This window comes from Colius striatus, chromosome 15, assembly GCF_028858725.1.
Source record: "Colius striatus isolate bColStr4 chromosome 15, bColStr4.1.hap1, whole genome shotgun sequence".
Lineage (NCBI taxonomy): Eukaryota > Metazoa > Chordata > Aves > Coliiformes > Coliidae > Colius > Colius striatus.
The window spans coordinates 12,811,362-12,833,075 of NC_084773.1; the positions used below are offsets into that span (position 1 = coordinate 12,811,362).

General features: G+C 59.6%; 3 protein-coding genes across 6 annotated transcripts; 1 reads left to right on the forward strand and 2 right to left on the reverse strand.

The window, feature by feature from the left end:
* Positions 1-488: 488 nt before the first annotated feature.
* Positions 489-7,500, reverse strand: KLHDC8B (kelch domain containing 8B). Of its 3 annotated transcripts, none has more exons than XM_062008406.1 (9): positions 7,358-7,498; positions 7,101-7,233; positions 5,687-6,153; positions 4,736-4,900; positions 4,307-4,531; positions 3,973-4,074; positions 1,611-3,137; positions 1,312-1,527; positions 489-799 (listed from the first exon to the last, which is right to left on the reverse strand). In XM_062008406.1, the coding sequence occupies exons 1-7, from the start codon at positions 7,446-7,448 to the stop codon at positions 2,941-2,943; spliced, it is 1,380 nt and encodes a 459-aa protein (XP_061864390.1). In that variant the 5' UTR covers positions 7,449-7,498; the 3' UTR covers positions 489-799; positions 1,312-1,527; positions 1,611-2,940. The 3 variants fall into 3 exon arrangements, with proteins under 3 accessions (XP_061864390.1, XP_061864389.1, XP_061864392.1); XM_062008405.1 differs by having other exon boundaries at positions 3,961-4,074; XM_062008408.1 differs by lacking the exon at positions 7,101-7,233 and having other exon boundaries at positions 3,961-4,074; positions 7,358-7,500.
* Positions 7,501-7,639: 139 nt separating this feature from the next.
* LOC133626840 (uncharacterized) lies at positions 7,640-11,122 on the reverse strand. Its single transcript, XM_062008410.1, has 5 exons — positions 10,920-11,122; positions 10,461-10,846; positions 9,742-9,902; positions 9,232-9,364; positions 7,640-7,851 (listed from the first exon to the last, which is right to left on the reverse strand). Exons 1-5 carry the CDS (start codon positions 11,071-11,073, stop codon positions 7,645-7,647), a joined length of 1,041 nt encoding a protein of 346 aa, XP_061864394.1. The 5' UTR covers positions 11,074-11,122; the 3' UTR covers positions 7,640-7,644.
* A 162-nt stretch (positions 11,123-11,284) lies between these two features.
* On the forward strand, positions 11,285-20,581 carry CCDC71 (coiled-coil domain containing 71). 2 transcript variants are annotated; one of them, XM_062008296.1, is made up of 2 exons: positions 11,285-11,363; positions 13,593-20,581. In XM_062008296.1, exon 2 carries the CDS (start codon positions 13,654-13,656, stop codon positions 14,923-14,925), a length of 1,272 nt encoding a protein of 423 aa, XP_061864280.1. In that variant the 5' UTR covers positions 11,285-11,363; positions 13,593-13,653; the 3' UTR covers positions 14,926-20,581. The 2 variants fall into 2 exon arrangements, with proteins under 2 accessions (XP_061864280.1, XP_061864279.1); XM_062008295.1 differs by lacking the exon at positions 11,285-11,363 and adding an exon at positions 11,392-13,492.
* The last annotated feature ends 1,133 nt before the right edge of the window (positions 20,582-21,714 follow it).

The window sequence follows — 21,714 nt, forward strand, 5'->3', positions numbered from 1 at the left end:
TAACAGGCTGGTGCATGGCACTGCTGCCCAGACCCTTGCTGTACATCCACATACTATATGGCCCTGCACGATAAATGGTGATTTTTCCATTATTGTATTGCTCGTAATTGGAAAGTTGGCCCACAACTCCCTTCAGAAGAGTGGATAGAGCCCTGTACCTGTTTACAGCACTTCCACTGCCCTTAAGAAAGGATTTGCTGGTGCTTTGCACACCTGTGATAAGGCCTGGCATGCTATTTTAGGTTATTATAGAGAGCCAGTCCTCTTTCTGGGGTGGCTGGAACTCTAGTTTGAGTGTCTTGTGGAATATGATAAATGAGATTTTTGTATTTCCATCTCTTCTGACAATGGAAATAAATTTCTATAAGGAAACACATTTTTTAAATTATAGGTCTGACAGTTACCTCCAGTTCCAGTCTCCCCCATCCACAACACGCTCCGGGGAGATTAGCCACGTTGCCAGGCACTGGCTCGGAGCTCTCCTCATATCTGAAGTAACAGACTGTGCTTCTAGCGTTAGGGAGTGTGGCCAGATAAGTGAAGCTTTTCATTTAGTAAAAATTAGCAGAAGCTGCCAGGAGATAGACAGTAATATATTTGGTATGTTCCTCAACTTTTTTTCTCCGTAGTGCATTTTGTTAGAAACTGACAGGAGCTCTTCAGTTAATGACATGTCAGGCTGCATGGGCGGTCGGGATCATCATCCCTTTGCTTGAATATCTCCTTCCATCCTGAGATATCCTTTGCCACTGTCCTGGCTGCTATCCTCCCCTCATTCGGATGAGATCCTGGTTCAGTGCTAAAAAGCAGAAATAGAAGAGTGAGAAATCCACACTTTTAGGGGAGGTCACAGATTTCTGTTTGCCCCAGGTGGAAGAGCCAAGCCAAATGGCATTGCAGTGGGTTGATGTGCTGGGCAATCAGATGCATGAGGCAAAGTGCTGCTGAGACAGGGATAAACCCCTTGCTGGGCAGGGACCTTCAGCCACACTGCTGGAAACACTGTTTCCAACACACTTCTGTGATTTAGGGGTTCCCCATGACTTAAGTTTTGGTGAGAGGGAAGTTATTATATGCCTTAGTGGCTTATGGAAAAGGCTGGCAGGCTGGGAAAAGTACTGAGAAGGCACTGAGGAGTCTATCACCTCCCAGGACCCTGGGAAGGAGAAGCCAACCAGGACTGAGCACAGGTCAGAGAGTACTGTGAAAATGAGGCACTGCTGCAATATTCATAGAAGGTTGGAACCCCTATCATGCTCAGAGGAGGGGGTCCCTCTGCCCATCCCTCCCGGCACAGCCTGAGACACTGACCTTCTCCATCTGCTGGCACATCCCTCAGCTGCCAAGAGCTCGATCACTAATTTGGGGCTCTCTGTTGATGATGGCTCTGGCACAGTGGTGGTTTCTATGGCAACTCCAGAGGCAGATGCAAGGGATGGTTTCAGCCAAGGTACTGACAGCTCAGGTATCCCAGGATGTTCCTCCCAAAGCACAGGCAAATGGCCACAGGACATGTCAGGACACACACTGGGGGGGCAGTGGAGGTGATGGGGCAACAGCACTGAAAACATGTTGTGAGTGCTCTTTTCTGTGTCCCACTTTCCCCTTACCTTGCTGCCCCCGGCAGATGGGGCAGCCTGTCTGCCCCAGCACGTGCTGTGTGCTGCCACACTCTGCTGGGATTCAGCCTCCCATCCCTCCGGCACTCTGCTGTCTTCTACAAAAGGTCAGCACTTGATATTTACACAGATCTATGAGATCTTTCCAATGTCGTATCAGTGAAAGATCTAATCTCACCTGCATCGTCTCATCTGCTACTGCTGCTCTCTGCTTTGGGGTGCATGACTCTGGATAGAGTCAAGACCAATGAGGCTCAGGTGAGCCCACAGCACTGGGCCATTGGGGTGTCACCTCCCCACCAGCCTTGCTGTGCACCACCAAACATCACCTGCAGCCACCACGGTACAGAACTTACCTTCCTTCCTGTCTTGGGTAAGCAGGAGATGTGATGCTCCTGTCCAGAGCAGCCAAACACAGCCGGATCAACTCACTGGGTCACCAGACATGTTCCATCCTTTGAGACATCACTGCAGTGCTAAAAGGGGCCCAGGAGCCTCAGCATCATCAGGCATCTCATTTCTCAGCATCCTGGCGGCTCTCACCATTCCCTGCCCTTTCTTGCACCCCAGCTCCCTCTAACAAAGCCCTTCTGCTGCTGCCTTCACCCCCTGCAGTGCCTTTGACCACAGGAGAGGCTGAGCAGAGCAAGGCTGTGCCAAGACAGAGCAGCTGTTGCTTAACTCTCCCTCTCCAAAAGGAGAGCCAGATCTCAACATCACATTGCTCTCCTTACCCTGGCAGTAGGAAAAGCAGCACAAGCCATCCCTGCCCCACAGCACAGGGTCCCACCAAGGAAGGGCTCACTAGGCTTTCCCTTGGGAAGGAGCTTCCTGACAGGCTTTGGCTTGTCCGTGCCCAGAGCAGAGATAACCACGGACAACATGACTCCAGTAGGGTAAAATTCCACGCTTCATTTATTCAAGGTGCTGTGACACCTCCTAGGCACTGTGCTACAGGGCACCTCTCTGCTACATTAGACATTGACTGGGTCTACGATGACATAGTACTCACTGCTACACACACGGCATGGACACGCTGCCGTGGCACGGATGGGGCTGGACGGGGCAGCATGACCAATGGCAGTCCTGCTGCCGCTGCTCCCTCTGTGCTGCCAGCCACAGCCCTCCCAACAGGCAGCATTTTGCCCTGGGCTCCATTGCCACAGCAGTGCACGGCGAGAAACCAGGGCTGCTCCGGCACCCGGCGTCACAGGAGAGCAGCTCCCCAGAGCCGGGCCACCCATACGCGCTCGTGCTTACACACCCTGTCCCCGTCTTCAGGCACTTGGTGCTCAGCCGGGGCTGGGCCCTGGGGCCCTGCTCAGGCTGCCTCACGCAGGCACAGAGCCTCGACGGCAGCGCTGGGGCCCTGGGCCACGCCGCCGATGACGAAGAGCAGGCTGGGTGCTGGGCAGCTGGAGCAGGAGCAGCGGCCGGTGGGCATGGGGGGCAGCGGCTCCCACTTCTTCTGCGAGAGGCTGAACCCTTCCACTGAATCCAGAGGGCAGGACTGGTTCCCTGCGGGAGAGAGAATGGCATTAGACTCCTCACAGCCTTCCCTGCACCCTGCGCTCTGCCCTTTGCCCCCTCACAGGCCTTTGATGCCCCAGAAAGAGCCCCCAGCAGTGGCCAGTTCCCAAGCCCTGGGAGGTGGGGCCTCTGCAATCCCAAAGGCAATTAGCAGGGACACAAGTGGATTAGTGGCATTTCCACAGTGAGGGCTGCTGGCACTGATGCCATGCTGGTGCTGTCTCTGCCCCCACACTGGCACAATGCAGCTACTGCTGTGGGCTAAGGGAGGGCAGCTCCAGCCACGGCAAAGCTCAGAAGCAACTCCATGCTGCAAGGATCCAGCCAGCACTGTTTGCCTTCCCCATCACCTCTTCCTGCCCTGCAGCAGGAGGTCCAGTGAGCCCTGAGACTCAGACTCAGAGGGGTCTGGCAGCCCTCGCTGCAAGGCTAAAGGTGCTGAAGCTGGCACCAAGGTCCCCAGGTAGCCCTCCCTGCTGCAGCCCTGCTGCTGAGTGACAGCACTAACCTTTCCCGGGTCTCTCAGAGGAGGGATGTGGTTCTGCAGCCCTGTGTGGCACGGCTGAGCCAGCACAGGCTGTGCGAGCCCCATGTGCTGCAAGTGAGCTGGGGAATGCCTGACTGGGGAGTGAAAGGGGCAAGTGGCTTAGTGGGGCAGGGCAGTAGGGTGCCCTCATCACTCGGGGGACACAGAAGAGATGTGGCTGCCAACAGTGTTGTAGTAACCCCGTGCACAGCTGACCTCCCCACTGCCATGCATGTCACTGATGTGCCACAAAGGACAGGAACAGGAACACAGCCACATGCCTACCCCTGGCATTACCGAGGCCACCCACAGCCACCACTCTTCCTCCCAGGCAGCCAGCCACGAAGTCAGCTCTCTTCTCCCTCATGCGGATGGTGCGGCTCGGCTTGCTCCACGCACCTGGGGGCAAGAGGGTGTGAGCATCACCCATCAGGCTCTCCACACAGGGAGGCCAGGACACCCCCAGGCCAGTGGGGAGCACAGGGCAGGACTTGCCAGGGGTGCAAGGGGCTGATGCTCAGAGCCCAGCTGAACTGTGTCCCTCAGGCATGGACATCTCTCACCAAGACCCAAGGAGGCATCCTGGACCTGCAGGGCACGCTCCCACCCCACCCAGGGAGACTGAGCTTACCTTGTGCAGGATCAAACATCTCCACGGTGTTGACAAAGTGGGGACGGGAATAGAAGTTGTGGGGCCCTGGCTGCTGCAGCCCCCCCAGGCTGAAGATGACGCCGTCAGCCATGGCGCAGGCAGCGAAGGCGCGGCGGCTCGGCACGCTGGGGTAGCGCGTCCAGCTCTTCGTCTCCAGGTCGAAGGCCTCGAAGGCAGTGACGGGCAGCTTTCCCTGCCGACCCCCTGCACACAGACCAGATGCTGTGGCTGCCAGTGCCCCGAGCTGGCACTGTGTGTGGGCTCAGCAAGCAGGGTGAGACCTGCCAGCCACAGCGCTGGTGTGGGAAGGCAGCACAGAGCCACCCGGACTGCACCAGGTCCCTGCCTGGTTCAGAGCTGCAGGGAGGGAGAGGGCAGGGGTGCTCAGCTTGCCCCACTGGCACCTACCCAGGATGAAGATCTTGTTGCCCTGCAGGAAGGCAGAGGCCCCGTAGCAGGGAGTGGGCATGGAGGGCAGGGGCTGCCAGTGGTCCTTTGCCGGCTCGTAGACACGGACCAGCGCCTGGGGAGAGGTGTCTGCACCCATTCCCCCCAGCGCATAGACAGCCCCATCTGCAAAAGAAGTGGTTGTGAGGTTGTGGGGGATTTGAGCAGTGACACGGGGCTGGGAGACACCCTGTGCTCTCCAGGGCAGACAGCACGGGCACTGCTGATCCTCATGGCCAGCCACTGCTCCAGGGTGGCTAGAAGATGGAGAGTGCAGCCAGGCCTCAGCCCAGCAAGGCCCTGGCCCCCCTGGGACCCTCTCACCCCCTCTCTGCCCCATCCATCAGGCACAGAGTGGAGCACAAGGCCATTGGCTCTAATTATCCTCAGCAGTACCATCTCCCTGGAGACACCATGGCAACACAGCCATGCTGCCAAATCCTGCTCCTGCTCTCAGCATGGCCAGTACCCCTGCCTGCCCCCACCACCATCCTCTCTGCTCTGCCTGCCCTGGTACAACCTGGGGCTATGCCACAGCATCCCCAGTCAGACAGCAAACACCACACACTGAGACCAACCCCTCTGCTGAGGCTCGGAGGCAGTTCAGCAAAGTTTGGGCAGGAATCACAATGTGTTTAACACACAGCACACTGAGCTGTGCTGGAGCAGAGTGCAAGGCCACCCTGGCACAGCTCCCAACCAAGGCAGTTGGGGAAGGCTCCCATGCCAGCAGAGGCTCAGAGGGCTGCTGAGGCAGGAGCATGACCCTGCCATCAAGCAGCAAGTTCAGCTGCTGGCTGAAAGCCTTGTGCTGCATCCCAAGCGGCAGCGGGATTCACATTCCAGCCGAGCATCCCTGACCCCTGCTTCCCTGGACAGCGCAGGTACCTGCAGCTGAGCCCCAGCCCTCACCTCTCTGCACGGCTGAGATGCCCATGGAGGGCTGGGCCAGCGCCGCCTTCTTCTCCCACTTGCCCTCATCCACGTGGTAGACCTCGACGGAGGCGAGGGGGCTCTGCGCCGCGTCCACGCCGCCCACCACCAGGATCTGCTTGCCCAGAGCGAGGGCAGCGGCGCCGGCCCGCGGCGTGGGCAGCGGCGGGAGCGACGTCCAGCGCTGGGCCGTGAGGTCGAGCACCTCGGCGGCACCCAGGGCCCGGCCGCCACTGCCGCAGCCGCCCAGCACGAAGAGCTGCCCGTCGCGGTGCGCGGCGCTGCAGTACACGCGCCGCGTGGGCATGGCGGGAAACGTGGCCCACGCCAAGGCGCCCGCGCCCGCCATGGGCCAGCTCAGCCGCCCCGCGGGTCCCCGGGCCCCGGCCCTGCCGTGCCACCCATCCGGCCCGGCTCGGTGCTGGCCTGGTTCTGCCCACCACCTCCTGCGGGGAGAGCACACGAGTCAGCACCCGGCTCCCCTCGACGATGCGACTGACCCCCGCTCCCAGGCCCCTCCGCCTGCAGCCAGCAGGGCTCCGGCACCTCGGGGATCCCTGCCCGACTCCTCCGGGCTCCCACGCCCCAGGGCTCCCCGTCTGCACCCACCGGAGCTCCTGCACCTCGAGGCTCCCGCACCCCAGCCTCCTGGTGTACAGCCCGCACTTACCGGGACTCGCACACCGCGGGGCTCTCTGCTCGTTCCCACCGGGGCTGCCGGTGCACGGCCGGTGCCCTCCCCGCTCCCCGGAGGTCACGGTGCACAGTCCGGACCTCCCAAGGCTCCCGCTGCCGGCGCGCAGCCCACACTCACCGAACCGCCGCTCTCCGCGCCTCCCGCCACGCAGCCCGCGCCCACCGGGGCTCGCCGGGCTCCCGCACACATCCCGCACCCACCGGGGCTTCCCAGGTCCCCGCCCGCAGCCCGCGCCCGCCGCCTCGCCGGGCCGGGCTCCCCGTCCGCTGCCGGGAGCAGGGCAGGGACCCGGGACCGCGGCCGAGCTCACCTCGGTGCCCGCTCCGCCGCTCTCCCGCTGCCGCCCGCGCCGAGCCCGCCCGCTGCCGCTGCTGGTGGGGGCGGCGCCGTGCCCGCCCCGGCGTCCCCCGGGCCCCGCTCCCCTCCGCCCGACCCTCTCGCGTCCCTCGGTGCTGCCGACTCGCCGTGCCCCGGCCCCCTTCACTCCCGCGGCTCCATTGTCTGCAGCCCCACGCGGCCGGTGCCACCCCAGCTGCTGGCTCACGACCTCGCAGGGGTCTCTCAGCAGTTTCAGGAAGGCACAGGCGGGTCCCCAACCCTCTGCTGTCCCTTTTGTCCCCTCTTGGCCGAGCCTCACAAATGAGCACATGGGGTGAGGTGCCTTCCACCACCCCCCAGCACAAGCAGGAAACACACCAGAAGCAAGCTAGGAAGGGCTGCTTTAAAACCAGGCAGAAGAGACACAGCCTCACCAGCTCTGCAGGGGAGAACTCCACAGCACCCACAGTGCTTAGGGAAACTGCCGGGCACACCACGCTCACCTTGGCACCTGTGCCACACCAGCCCCCACGATGGGAGAGAGAAGGGAGCTGTGAAGGCTGCGTGGCTCCTGCAGCCATGGCAGGAGGGCCCTGCCTGGCAAGTGGAGGGGCACGGCCAGCCCCAGCCCTCACCTGGGAGCAGCACAGCAGGCAGTGCTGTCTGTGGAGGGACTCCAGGTAGGCAGGCAGCTCCCAACGGCACTGCCAGGGAAAGGAAAGCCATTCCCTCCAGAGATCCTGTCACACAAGCTCCCAGGATGCTTGTGCTCAGCCATGGAGCCTCCTGCTAGGACTGAGTGGGCACATCACACGTGGGAGAGGGGAGAGCTCAAAGCAGGAGTCCAGCCCCAGGCTTTGCCTGCGTGCAGTGGGAAGTAGGGGTGTCCCAGTCCAGAGCCCCTCAGCCCTGTGAGGTGCCATCACTGTCCATCCCACAGCTGGCCCGGGCTGTCCTTCTCCATGCGGGACACGTAGTGGTTGTAGTTCTCCTCGCACCTCCTGACACAGCGCAGGAAATAGTCCTCATCAGCAATGGCCTCCAGCAGGTCAGTCTGCACCAGGCATATGTCGTACAGTTCTGAGGTGGGAACGTGCCTGGGACTCCTGCTGCCCCGCTCTGAGAACACCTGTGGGGACAGAGCAGGGCACAGAAGGACTCGCACCCTCCACGATGCAGTCTGCCCTCCCCTCCTCTTCCTCCTCAGTCAGCTGCCTCATGCCAGCTGCAGGCCAGTGGCAGAGTGCAGGGGCTCCCATCTCTACTCCTGCAGCAGAAGGTGAAGTTTCTCCATATTTCTCCTCCCTCCCTCAGGAAGCACCTTTGGCTTTGAGCCAGGTTGTCACACATGTGGCTGGGGGTCCCCTAAGGAAAAGGCCACAGCATGCAGCTGGAACAAAATGGGTCTGTGAAGTAGCTGACCCCAGGAAAACCTCTTCCTTCGACTGCCACAGCCTATTGCACAGGAGAGAGCAGAGACTTCACCTTCTGATCTTTACCATGCCTAAAGCCACCTGGCAATCTGCTTCCCTCCCAGCGCTGCTCTGTCATTGTCACTGACACAGCGACAGCCCTGCAGAGCTGGTGACACAAGAGGAGGGGAAGCTGGCATCCAACCTACTGCTTCTGGCTGCAGGACAGCACAGCCGCAGCAGTGGGGATGAGTCCTGCTGGTGAGATACTTGGCTGCCATCCAGACCCTGGTGAGGTCTGCTGCCACCAGCACTTCATCCTACCTGTCTGTCCTGGCGTGGGAAGGAGCCCTGAGTTTGGCTGCACTGAGACAAGCTGCACAGCTGACTGTGACCATCCATGGCCAAAGGAGGAACTCCTTCATTAGGGAAACAGCCTGAGGCTGAAATACAGCAAGTGGAGCTGTTTGAGCCAGCTCTGGCTGTTGCAGACATACAGGCAGCAGCTGCTGTGCTCAGAGGCCTCAGGCTCATCAGCACGATTTCTCCTGAATCATGCATGGGACTGACCGAAGACAGGTCTGCTCTGGGCAGCTACAACTCCTGCCACCAGCTACAAAGCCCCAACCTGAGAGAGCTCACAGGGAAGAGAACACCTGCCGAGCATCCCATCCCTCCCCAGCCCCTAGCTGCCTGGCAGATTCACGGCTGCCACAGGTTTCCCCCACCGGGCTGCCTCCTGGATGGATCTGCAGCTCTTTGCTCGAGCACTGACAGCTGTCCAACTGCCAGGTACATTTCTCTCTGCAGAAACACTCCCTTTTCCAAGCGTGCTCCACTACAAGCACTGCCCTTTCGACCCAGTGCCAAGGCTGGCTGGCAGGCCACTGTGGCCACTGCTGCTGGGAGTGGGGCCATTCCCTGCTGAGGTCCAATCTCACCCTCCTCACAGGCAGCCTCAGGGCTCATGGCACCAGGGCTACACCTTGACACCCCTTTGCAGGCTCAGGCTCATGCCAAGGAGACAAAACACGCCTGAGCCCAGCAGGGATGCCCCAGTGCCGGCAGCTGGAGCCACAGGGCTTTCGGCCGCCTACCTGGGGATCAACGATGGTGTCTGCAGGGTCTGGCCTGATGTTGTCATCGATGAAGATGTGATGAACATCAGGGTCGTGGGGGTCGATCCACAGTGGCTTCCCGCCTCGGGAAGAGAACTGGTTTCTGGCCCACCTGGAACAGCAAGTGAGACAAAGAGCAGTTGGGGAGCGAGAGGCTCTCCGGTGAAGGCGGGCCAGGCTGCACTGCAACGGAGACCGTCCTGTCCCTCTGCCTGCTGCTGCCTCCTGGGAAAGGCATTTTGCAGTGAGGTGATAAATCAGGGAGTGTTTGGAGAAAAACAGGAAGCAGAGCAAGGGATGGGGACCTGAGGAAAGATGTGAGAGTCCCATCAGGCTGCCCACAGGCCATGTGGGGAGCATGTCAGCAACAGGAGCCCCAACAATGTAAAGACCTGTAAACCAGGTGCTATCCCTGACCAGGAGAAGCTCAGAGAATCACAGGAGAGAAGAAAATTCCCACTCAGCTTCCTCAGTTGCCCTGTTTCTCACCAGTCAAAGTGGTCTTGGAAGCCTCCAATTCCCTCAAAGGAGCTGAAGTAGTCGTAAAGTTTTCTTCCATCTTCCCGGCTGGTCAGCCGCTCCACTCCCCTCGTCAGCACCACTCCTCGCTTGCTGCAGCGTATCTGGCCAGGGGTCAGGTCCACAGGGAGCTGCAGGACAGTGGAAAGTAGCAAAGGAAAGGCTTCCAAAGCAGAAAGGTTGTTCTGTCCATTTGCAGAGACACCAAGCAGCAGTGTGGAGACTTACACACCACCACGGTGTGGGAGTAGGCTCTGGGGAGAAGGTGTGGAACCCCCTCAACCAAAAGTCATCCCCTCCCCAGGGGTGGAAAGGAACGACCTCCTGGCTGCTCTCTGCCCCCTTTCAATCTCTGTTCCCCATCAACGCTCCAAGGAACAACTGAAGAAGCTCATTCCCAGCATTCCTGCCTGGCGCATTGCCAGGGGAGAGCAGGGCTGCAATGGGCTCTGAGCCAGGAAGCCCTGCTCTGCCACAGCAGCCCCTCCCTGGAAGAAGGGATGCTCTGCACCACCTGAGATACCCCGAGAGGGGACCTTTCCCCTGCTGGATCCGCACACACACGTGCTCCCTCCCAGCTAGAAGCCGGCCGCAGTTGGTCTGTGAGAGGCCGGTGCTGGTTTCCCTGGCACGGCGAGCTCCCTGCAGGCCACCCAGCTGCCCTCCTCCGGCCCGCGGGTGCCACTCACCGCCACGTCCCGCAGAGCGGGGAACTGGGGGTGCTGGCCTGCCAGGGCGCCAGCCACGGCCCGGAGGGCGCGGGGCAGGTCCGTGCCGAAGGTCCTGAAGACGACGGCGAACGATCTCCCGTCGCGGTGCAGAGCGGCCAGGAGGCGGAAGAAGGCGGGCAGGATCAGGTGGTAGCGCTTGCCGCCTTCCCCCTCCACCGAGAAGGCGTCGTGCGGCCCGTCCGGCCACTCCAGCAGCTGCAGGTGGCGGGCGTGGAGGCTGCCGAAGCGGCGGCCCGGGCCCGCCTCGGTGAAGGCGGGATCCCGGCCGTGGCGGCTGTAGTAGCTGAGGGCGCCGGGGCAGGGGGGGCCCAGCGAGGGGCGGTCGCTGACCCACTGCCACTCGCCTGAAAACAGAGGAGCCCGCTCAGCCGCCGCCGCCGCCGCCGCCGCCCGCTCCCCGCAGCCCCCGGCGCTCACCGGCGGCGCCGGGGCGGCCCCAGGTGACGGTGCTGAGGAAGGTGTTGAGGGCCGCCCGCGGGCCCTGCCCCGACACCGCGTCCCCCGCCACCACCGTGTTGTTCAGGTCCACGTGCAGCACCAGCCGCCGCCGCCGCGCGTTCCCGCCGCTCATCGCCCCGGCCCCGGCCCCGCGACCGGAACCGGAAGCGGCCCCGGCCGCGCCGCCCGTTACCTGGCGACGGCGCCGCTTCCGCCGGGGGGCGCCCCCTGCCGGCCCGGGGCCGCTGCCGTGGGCACGTGCCGGGGGGCGGGGCCAGGGGCCCGCGCCGGGGCTGGGGGGGCGGCCCCGGTCGGCGGAAGCGGGCCGGAAGCGGAAGGGGGCGGTACTTCCGGCGCCCCGCGGGCGGCCATGTTGGAGCGGCGGTCGCGGCGCAGCGGCGGGTGCGGGCCTGGCGGCGGCCGGTAGGTTGGTGCCGGCGGTGCCCGGGCCGCGCGCTCCCGGGCGAGGGCGCTGCCGAGCCGCCCGGCGGGGGCAGCTCCCGGGCGCTGAAGGGCAGGGCCGCGGCGCTGAGGGCCCCGCCCCTGCCCATCGCATCCCCCCTCCACCTCTCGTCCCCGGGCCCGGGAGCCGGCGCGGGCCGAGTGGGGGCTGCACCCACCGTCTGCACCAGTCACCTCCGCGCAGCCCCATAGGGACGGCACTGGGCCTGGATGGGGCTCTCGCTGGCCCCTCCTTAGCGGGCCGGGCCTGGTGGGGCCGCGGGAGGTCCACGAGGGACGAGCGCTTGGGAACGGGCGTCCCCTCCACCGACGGGTGGGCCAGAAGAAGAGGCCGAGCCTGGGACTGCCCGCCCCTGCGGCCCCGTGGGTGTCCGTGCCAGCCTCGGTCTGCACAGGCAGCCCCGGCCCCGCGTCTTGGCCCTGCCGGCAGCCGGCTTGCCCCGCCGGTGCCCTGGGAGGAGCGGTGCAGGACAGTTCCTCCAGCCCCGGTCTGCCGTGCCAGCACTGCTGGAGCCTAGTGTGGAGTCCTCACCCCCACCGTATGTGACTGCACCGTGCCAGGAGCCCTGTGGGCTTATGGCCCTGTAGCCACATCCCCTGTGGTGACAGAGGGCCGGGGCTGTGCCTGCCTGTGCTCCTGCTGCAACGGAACGTGAGTGAGCGAATCCATGTGTCCCTGATGAGACGTCGCAGCCTCTTTTCAATGCCAGGATACCCCTTCCACCATCCCAGCCCTTCCTGGGCTTGCTGCAGCCTGAGGATGATCGCTGTGGCAGCCCATCGAGCACACATTGTTTCTTGTACTTCTCCCTTGGTTCCTCCCTCTACCAGCTGAGGATTAAGTTTCCCGTCCCTGTGGGCTGTGCTGTGGCCACTGCTGTGGGTTCACTGTGCAGGGGACAAACCCCAGCGCTGCTCTGTGCGAGCACTTCCCTACGTGCCCCCTCCCCTTCTCCATGGGAGATCCCCTGCCTGCTGCACACCAGCTGCATTATCCTGCTCCAAATCCCTCTTCTGAAGTGACGTCTGCAGAACACTTGACTGAGATTAGTGTGTCATGTGGAGGCTCTTACTGCCCCCCCCCTCCCACTGCCCTTTGCTGCTCCCCTTCTCAGCACTTTTGGCAGCTGTCCCTTCCAGGGCTGCTACTGCCCACTTCAACTGCCCTGAAACAAAGAATCCCTGAAAACGATTCTCCAATGAATGAGGGGTAACAAGAAAGCAAAAGGTTTTGTTACTCCTGAGGGCAGTGTCCAGCTGTGGAGCTGCAGAGGCTGCTGGCTCAGCAGGAGAGGGTCAGAGTTCCCCCAGGTGCATCCCAGGCTCCTGCCAGGACTCCTCTTGGGTGCCTGTTTTTTATTTAAACCAAGAATTGGTGCTTTTGTCCCAGCAGACAGCTGTGTAGTGCCTTGAGAGTGATCCCAGCCTTATCTCTCGGGCCATTCCTCACTTGGCCTTGGTCATGTGTGTTTCCTTCTTGCTGCCCTGCTTGAATTTCCTGCTTCCTCATGACTTGGCAGCAAGTGCCCTTGGATCAACATCAGTTTGCTGTGACAAGAAGTTGCAGACCGTTGTTCAAACAAGGGAACAGCAAGGAGGGGTGTTGCCTTGCCATAGCCTTCGGCATCGATGGGGCACAACCGAAACAGCTTCCAGCCCTGCGCTGGGGTCTTCAGGAGGAAGCTGCAGCTTTGGCAGGGACTCATATTGAGCAGAACCAATTTGGAAGCTGGAAAATGTGACCATGCTCTGGGATAGATTTGAGATGCTTGGACTGCTCAGCGTGAGGGAGGCTGAGTTGTGGTGTTCTCGGTGTGTGTGCAGGGAGAGGGTCTGGTGATGGGCCACTGCACTAAGGGAAAAGGAGCTCTGGGGCGTGTCAAGACTGGAAACGAGCTGCAGCTTTTACTGAGTGAACATTGCAACCCTTCAGCTTGGGATGGGCTGGGTGAGATGGCCTGAAGGCTTTGGTTAGGTGTGAAGATCTTGCTGTGAGAGGTGGTTTGGTTTTACTTCGGAGAGAAATCGGCGATGGGATTTTCTTGATGTGCTTCGAACTTGGGCTGTGGCCGGAATCCGACCCGCTGTTTGTGAGTAGCCACACCTGGGCTTAATGGTGTCAGGTTCCTGCTTAAAAACATGCCATGAGGTCAGCTGCTGTGAGTTGACTGTCTTCTCTCTCCTTTTTAGGTGTCAAGGGTTGTTTTTCCAGTAATCTGGATCTTTCTGAAGCACCCGCTTGCCTAATGCCATGAATATTGCAGCGAACAATGTGGAAGAAAAAGCTGTCCATTCCTGGTCCAGAATATCCACTGCAGGACACAAAGTGCTGGAGGAAGCCCTCCGAGTCTTCAACCCCATGTCCAAGGACCTTTCGGACACACAGACCCAGCTGGTGGCCTTCCTTCAGAGCTTGAAGGAGGAGGGCTACCGGCCCACGGTGCTGCGCAGCAAGGATGTGTACGGGTACAACTCGTGCACGGCAGCCTCGCCGCGGCAGCCGAGGGACGGCTCCCCGCACGGCTGCAGCCACGCTGCCCGCCCCGCTCCCAGCCTGGCTGCCAGAGCCGCGTCCACCGCGCCCTCCGGCCTCACACCGAGCCCGGCCAAAGCCTCCAAAGGGGATTCCACAAACCTCCTCTTGAGCTCCTTGAAGCAGACGAGGTCGGGCGCGTCCCAGGCGGCGGCAGTGGGCTTCCCCGCCGGCGGGTATCCCGATGTGTACCCGGCCATGAGACTGTCGGTGGTCCTGGAAGCGCTGGTGCCGCTGAAATCCACCCCGTCCTGCTTGGAGCCCAAGTACACGCGGGGCCGTCTTGGCATCTCGCCCTCGGACCTTAAACTCCTCAAGGCTTCGAGTCCGACGAGGCAGTTTTCATCAGGCAAGAGCACTAAAGTAGCACAAGGGAAAGGGCACAAGCATTCAGGGAAGAAAGCACCGGATTCTGCCACCCTCACGCTGGAGCTGCCGAAGGGCCCAAGGGGCAGCGTGCTGCAGGAGAGCAATGCCTGCAGAGCCTCAGGTGTGCTGCAGGAGAGCAATTCCTGCAGAGCCTCAGGTGTGCTGCAGGAGAGCAATGCCTGCAGAGCCTCGGGCGTGCTGCAGGAGAGCAATGCCTGCAAAGCCTCAGGAGTGCTCAATGGCAGGGTCACTGGCAGCTCCTCCCAGGGCCGCGCCACCACACCACAGGCCAAGGCCTTGAAAAACAGAGACGTGGAAGCTCTGGTGGGGAAAGCAGAGTGGAAGGCTAGCAGCACATACCAGGAGAGCGCTGGGCAGAAGAAGAGACAAGCTGCAGAGGCGAGGGAAGCACCGCAGAGGAAGAAAACAAAAAGCATTCCTGTCCGAAACAGAGCCCGGCGGGCTCAGAGCACTTGGAACCTGCTGAAATTCCGGGCCATCAAGGTGGGCAACTCCTCCTCTGATGACGAAGTGAGGAGGAGAGCACAGAAGATTCTTAGGGTCAACCTGTCCCCTGTGATCCGCATTCAGCCCCTGTCCCACTCTCTCAGCGTCCCCTGAATTTCTTCACTTGGTCACTTTTTTTGTAAGTAACTCCGAGCATGGCACCAGAGCAGGGAGAAGGTGAAGAGTGACTCTGGGTGTGGTGTGGTGAGCAGCCTGCTCTCGTGCTGTTTCTCCCTGTCTACCACTGCCATGCAGAACTGGCTGCAGAAATGCAAGAGGCCGCTGGGGAAGGTGGGCCAGTGAGGGCTGCCCGCAGCCAGCCAGGCAGGCCAGAGGGCTCACGTCCCACAGGTGCCGTCTTGAACGTGCCAGGCTGCTCTCTCCTGCAGGGGGAGAACCCGGGACCTTCCCGTCACATTGATGCACTGTGATATTACTCTTTTTCAAGCTGTACATTTACTGGGTTTATTTTGATCAGATTTTGTAACTTTATTATCTCTATATCTGTATATCCATATATGTGCATCGGGCCCAGGAACTGTGGGGACATGCACTTCCTCCATCCCGCTGGGATTGGATTTGATAGCTTTTGTTCCCCCTCCTGTTCCTTCAGCCAGTCAGGAGCTTGTTGCAAGGTGCCAGGATTTCTCTGTGGTTCAGTGTTGTGACAGCCTGTTCCGGGCTCTCCAGAGCAGCTCAGAGGCAGGCAGTGTTATAGCCACTCGTCTCCAGAAATGCCAAGCAATTTGGAGAATTACCAGCCAATAGTTGAGTAGAGTTTGACTTTAATCATGCTTTTGACATTACCTCTGCCTGAGAGTGGGGGAGTGTCACGGACCTGTTGCCTGCAAGTCTCCCTGGATCTCTAGGTGCCTCCTCCGTTGAGCTAATGAGCGATTCCTCCTCGGCACCCAGTGTTGCGCTGCAGCCCTGTGCCCCAAGTTGGTCATGAACCCTGACTGTCAGAGCTGAGGGGTTGGAGTTGTTAACAAGAATTGTGTAAAGCATCTGTCATGGAACTGCTTTGCTGATGCTGGATGTTGCAGTAGCAGGTTCTAGGTGTCAGCAGAGAAGACACAGGCTGTATTTGAATGTATTAGATACCTGCTGGTCCCAGACCTCAGGGGAATATTTGAGCCTGAATTAAAGCAGAGAAGTGAAAGAGTTCACAGAATCATGGAATGGTGGGGTTTGGAAGGGACCTCTAGAGATCATGTGGTCCAATCCACTGCAAAAGCAGGTTCACCTCAATCAGGTCACACATAGGCTTAAATGTAGAGAGATTCTTCCTGTTAGTCGGGTGAAGCAGTAGGAGGGGAGGTTGGCGCTGTGCTGCGAGGGATGGCAGCTTTGTTGTGCCCTGGGATGTCGTGAGGAGGCATGTGGCATGTGTGAAGGCACACAGGGGTCTTGTGGAGCCACTGCCAATGGCTGCCTGAGCCCTCTGTGTGCCAGGAGACTGTGTGCTGGTGGAGCCAGGGTTGCTCTCTGCAGGGAGCATCTGTAAGCTCCAGGAGATACACTGCAATGGTGCTGCTGCTGTCACCTGGGAGGAACGGTGTCCAGTGAGACAATCTGTGTTGGGAAACTGCAGAAGCAGAGCTCAGTGGCTTGGGGAGAGGAAGCAGTGTTGGTCTGGGCACAGCCTGACTCTCCACAGTGCTGTATGGTCAGATCTCTGCAGCAGTGGGCCAGTAATCCACTCATTCTCTCACCTGCTCAAAATACCAGTTGTATGACCTAGTAATCTCTGTGGACATTGGCTGAAGGGACGAGCTCCCCTGGGAAGCTCCAGCTCCTGACATTCCAGCCCCTCCCTCACACCTGGCTGGATTTCAGGGCCTTGTAAAAAGAGTCAGTGTCTGAGCCCCAGCTCAGAAAGATGTGGTACAGAGAGGAGACAGGATGATCCTGAGGGAGTGAGAGGGCTGGGAAGGTGGGTGTCCCAAGGCACAGCAGGGATTCTACTCCCTTTCCCAGGTGGAGGTTCTCCCTGAGGGGATGGTTGCAGGCTCTGAATCACACCCTGTGGGTTCTGGGTGGTTTTACTGTGTGTGTCTGACGTGCTGTCAGAGACTGTAACTTGCAGTGTTAGAGCCTGACCTGTAAATGCCGCTGGTTGGCTGCAAAAGAGGAAGAGGAAATATTTTCTTCTGCTTCTGTGTTATAAAATGTCTTGGCAGAGAGTTCCCTGTCCTGACATGGTGTTGGATGAACAGGGACCCTCCATCACTGTTAACTGGCCAAAAATTGCTTTGTCCCTTTTGTTCCCACTCTGTCAGACCTTTCTCATTCCCACGCTCTCAAATGCCAGGTCTGGAAGTCTTGCACTGGAGTTTCTCTTTTTGGCTGTTTCCTAAGGAGGGCTCTGAACTCCCGCCTGTGGTATTGCTGTCTGACAGGCTGCTCGGTGGCTTCCCCTGTTCCCAGCCCCTTATAAGGGCACCAAGAGCTGTTTCTGGAGCCTCTTTGTGCAGCACACATCCCAGCCGAGCGCCCGGCTTCCAGTGGTAAAGCCAGCCCAGCACCATCACCATCACAACTGAGGTTGCTTTGCCTCCAGCCTGAGCAGGAAGCTGAGCACCTGAGCCCAGCTCACTGGGCCATATCCCTCCTCTTTGTTGTGTTTCTTTCCCCATCTGCACTGCTGCCTGCCTCCCCACTCTTCTCTGTCACCTCTTGTCTTGGGTCTTTGCCAGTCGAGGACTTGACATATACTGTTGCTGAACACATCCAGCAGAACATGCTGCCTTAGTGCTGGCATGCTGCTGCCGGCATCCAGCTGTCTGTGAGTGCTTGGTGGTGACACCTCACCCAGCATCCTCCCCAGGCCACCAGCAAGGGCTGTGCTCCCCATCAGAAATGCTCACGTGCCACTGAGGCTCCTGCCAGGGCAGCGAGCACCCTATAGCTCTATGCTGAGGGACTTGCCCGGCGTCTGTCCACTCTCTGTCAGCTCTTCTACACATCTAACAGAGCACCAGGCCCCTGAGCAGCGCTGGGGCTCTGAGTTTCTGCCCTTGTCATGTCTCCTCTCCCCTCTGGGGTGATTGGGGAACTTGCCTGGAAAGATTGTAACTTGTTATTGCCAAGGGGCTTTACAGAGGCTGACCTCAGCTGCTGCTGCATGCCATCCCGTGCTGGCAGAGGTGGCTTGGTGGTGGTTGGTGCCACATCCTTCATCTCATGGCAGCCTGGGTGCGGGTGCTCCTGGTGTGCAGGGACTGCAGATAGGGCCATGCTGTCAGTGCTGCTGTTGAGGGAAGATGAAGGGCTTGATTGAACCAGACCTGCCTAAGAGCTGACGTGAGCAGGGATCTCCCTCCAGAGGTCCCTCCCGTGGGTCATTCTGTGACAGGAGAGTTAACGCTCTCCTCCCAGGGATCTGTGCAGGGAATGTGTTGCCTGGAGCACCGCAGCCTCTGCTCAGCATGCTGTCTGCAGGTTGTTCAGACCTGTCTCTGTATTAGTCACTTTGAATTCATCCAAGTGCCTAACCTGGGCTGTGCTGTTCCTGGGCACTGTGACAGCCGAGAGCTTTGGAGTCTCTCTTAGGAATGCTTCTGCTGTGTGCACTTGTGCCACTGTCACTTCTAGAAGTGATTCAGCCAGCGGTCAAAGGGCTGTTCTTCCAACTGAGTTTGTGGAGATCAGTTCTCCTTTTATTCAGCTGCCAAGAAGCAAGAGTTTATGCTTTGCCTCCACCACACAAGGTCCTTAAGCTTCCTGTGGGCTTCAGATGTCCGTCAGCACGGTCCGTGGGGAGAGCGGCTTGTCCGGCGGGAAGCTGACATCAGATACCCATTGAAATCACATCGTTAATTGCTAGAAATGTTTTGAAGCTTGTGTCCACTGTGATCAGATTTCACCATCTGCCACCACTTTTTTAGTTGGAGAAGTTTCTCCTTGGCCTCTTCCCTGCAAGCCTGCTGCTCTTCCCTGCTGCTGCTTCCAAACTCTTTGTGTCCCCCTGCCCAGAGCCAGCTGCCATAGCAATCCTTGTACAGCGTTTCTTAAGCACTTTTCTGCAAAATAAGAAGGGATTATTTTAGTACTCCTGTTTTGTAGCACTCTTGGGATATTTCCATGCAAGGAGGAGGAGATGTGCTCCCTGGAGCCTTGTGAGCACTTGCTTAGCTGGATAGCTGCTCAGAGCAGCCTGTGTGGGGGGGCTAGTGGGCCCAGCCCCCTCATTGCCTGCTGGTTCCTCACAAAGAGTTCAGCCAGTTGTCAGCTCAGAGTGTCACAGGGAAGTTGGGGCAGGACAACACAGCATGGGTGGGTGATACTGTGTGCTGGCTCTAGCCCCGCTCTGTCTGCTGCATGTCCGTGTCCTCTGGACCTCCTCGTGGAGGTCCTCTGGCTCCAGCTGTGGCAGGAAGGGCTGAGGGGTTGAGAGGCTTTGGGATTTGGGCTTGGGCACAGGATTTTTGCCTTCTCAGTGGTGACTTGTGCTGTGTTCACAGGCAGACCCTGCCAGCATGCAGGGGAGTGCAGCCACTCCAGGTGCTCTCTCTCTGGAGTCCAAGTTCCCTGTGCTGTCTGGGAGCTGGGCCCTTGGCCACGGCACAAGGAATGGTGGGGATGGAGAGCTGGTTTGTCCCTCGGCTGGACAGTGTGACATGAGCTAGGCAGCTTCCCCAGCAGATTTAGGTGGGAGGATCCTTGTTTCAGCCGTGCTTGGCAGGGTTGGTGCAAAGCTGTGTGGGGCACCTGCCACTGAAGCAGATGGGTTGGTTTGTGTGGAAGTGACAGTTTCTGTTACAGTCTCTGGCGAGGGGATGTCCTTTTGGAGCAGGTGCCCCTCCTACCCCTGGTTTCCATCCTCCATGGATCACACAGACTGGCCCTGCTTGGGTGTCCTTGTGGAGGATGAGCTGCCTTGCAGAGCCCCCCCAACCCCTGTGTGCTGACTTGTACTTCCAGGCACCCTCACACAGGGGTAGCACTTCTTCGGGTGAGCATCCGAAATACCTTCCCCTGCGGGGACCATTAGGCCTTGCCCTCAGGAGTCCCTTTAAGGCCTTATTATCGTCTGGGACTCTGCGTTGTGTTAATTAGCCCTTTCCGTTCCTGTTGCTAGAGGCAGCCCCTGTGAGAGTCTGGTGACTCACACAGACACAGGCTGCTGTGAAAGAGAAGGTGCTGCAAAGCTGTCCCCAGAAATACCTCCTGCCCCTGCCCCCTCTGCTGCCCAGGCCCGGGTCGGCGTCCGTGGCGGTGTGGGACACCGTTCCCTCCTCCCGATCCCCGGCAGAGCAGCGCTTCCCACAGCAACTGCTCTGGGGGCTGCGGGGGCTCCAGGTGGGCACTGCCCAGCCCTTCACACCCATCTCTGGCAGCCAGTGTCTCTCAGAGAGCCGTCTCCTTGCCATGGCGCAACCACCCTGCCCCAGCAGGCGCCGGTGTCCCAGGTGCTGGGGGGTCGCAGCGACCGCAGCCCAGGGGAGGGCGGTGAACTAACTTTTGTATGAGGAATTTACAACAACCAACCATCATGTTCTCGAGTGAACTTCTTACTGTTTCATTTGTTTGTGTAGAATGTGTCCGAAGCGATATTGATATTGACTGTTTAATATGAGGCCGGGCTGCCCCACACTCGGTGTTGTATGTTTTGGAATGGCATTGTTTGGTGGAAAGACAGCGTTAGTAGCATTGTGCTCTTCGGAGGGAGAGGGACAAAAAAACACACTGTCGTTTTTTCTTACATGAAGTGAACTTTTTGTTATGAAGTCCTAACAGCTGTCCAGCCTTTCAGTAAAATGGTGCTCAAAACCACCTGGCATCTCCAGCTTTTCTTTGGGCCCCGCCAGACTGCTGCTCTCTGGGCTCCTGGCCCTGTTTGAGCTCCGTGGATCTTCAGTCCTCCCCAGCTGCTGAGTACGCTCAGCTGGAGACCAACCACCACCGCTGCTTCCCCCAGTTCCCCTCGGTGAGGTTTGAGTTTGCCCAGACCCCACTAAGGGGTTACCCAGGCCTGGCTTAGGTGAGCAGTGCTCCAGCCGAGCATTGCTGGTGCTGAGCTGGTGTGAGCTGGCATTGCTCCCCATTCCAGGCCAGTTCCTAGAAACATGCCCAGTGGGCGCTGTGTTGGCAGCCGCTCTGCCAGCCCCTGCCTGCCCACCCCCCGCTTCCCTCTGCATCTACTCGCTCTGCAGCGGGCCCTGTGGCTGGCTAATAACAGAAATGCCGCTGTTGGCCCACGAATGATCCTCATCGTTTGTGGCATGAGGCTGTGGGTGTGCTGAGGTGGCACTAACAGCAGCGGGGCCGGGGAAGACGGTGGCTCCGGTGCTGGAACTTGCTCCTTGGGAAGGGGTTAAGCAGCTCTGCTGCTTGCTAAGGATGTTCAGGGAAGGGTTGGTCGCCTGCTGAGTGCACTGAAGTCAGTCCAAGCACGACTGGCCAGGCGTGAGAAGCTGCCCCAGGAGGTTGAGGGCTCTGCTGAGGCACAGAGGGCCCCTCCTCTGTGTGCCAAAGCGGCCAGTGCTGGCGGGTCCTGCTGCGGCCCCTCTGAGCCCTTGGCTCTGCTGCAGGAGCGCTCTGATGGCTGCAAAAGGTGCTGCTGGAGCCCTGGTGAGGGAAGGCAGCGGTGAGGTCTGAGCAGCCATCAGGGAAGCCAGGAGGTGCCTGGATGTCGGCTGGACACCACTTGTCCCTTGAGTCCTGTTGATGATGTCTCCCTCCCACTTCTCTCTTGCTTTTTAAGGCCAGAGATCCTCTTACAGTCACTTTTAGCATTCCACTTTCAATCTCCTCACAGTAGATAAGGCTTGCTTGGCAAGATACCTGCCCTACGGGCACACTGGCCAGTGCTAATGGCTCCTTATCAGCTCGTGTCCTGCCAGCTCTCCTGGTCTAGGAGGAGGTGGTGGTGCCTGGCCACCGCCCTGTGCTGTCCAA

Coding starts and splice junctions, on each gene's coding strand:
- KLHDC8B (XM_062008405.1), bottom strand. CDS start 7,448: ATGGCTTTCCTTTCCCTGGCAGTGCCGTTGGGAGCTGCCTGCCTACCT. Junction 7,234..7,357: donor GCCTGCTGTGCTGCTCCCAG/GTGAGGGCTGGG, acceptor GGTGTGGCACAG/GTGCCAAGGTGAGCGTGGTG. Junction 4,075..4,306: donor GATGTTTGATCCTGCACAAG/GTAAGCTCAGTC, acceptor TCTTGCCCCCAG/GTGCGTGGAGCAAGCCGAGC.
- LOC133626840 (XM_062008410.1), bottom strand. CDS start 11,073: ATGAGCGGCGGGAACGCGCGGCGGCGGCGGCTGGTGCTGCACGTGGAC. Junction 9,365..9,741: donor TTCCAAGACCACTTTGACTG/GTGAGAAACAGG, acceptor TTGCTGTTCCAG/GTGGGCCAGAAACCAGTTCT. Junction 7,852..9,231: donor ACACCATCGTTGATCCCCAG/GTAGGCGGCCGA, acceptor CTGTCCCCACAG/GTGTTCTCAGAGCGGGGCAG.
- CCDC71 (XM_062008296.1), top strand. CDS start 13,654: ATGAATATTGCAGCGAACAATGTGGAAGAAAAAGCTGTCCATTCCTGG.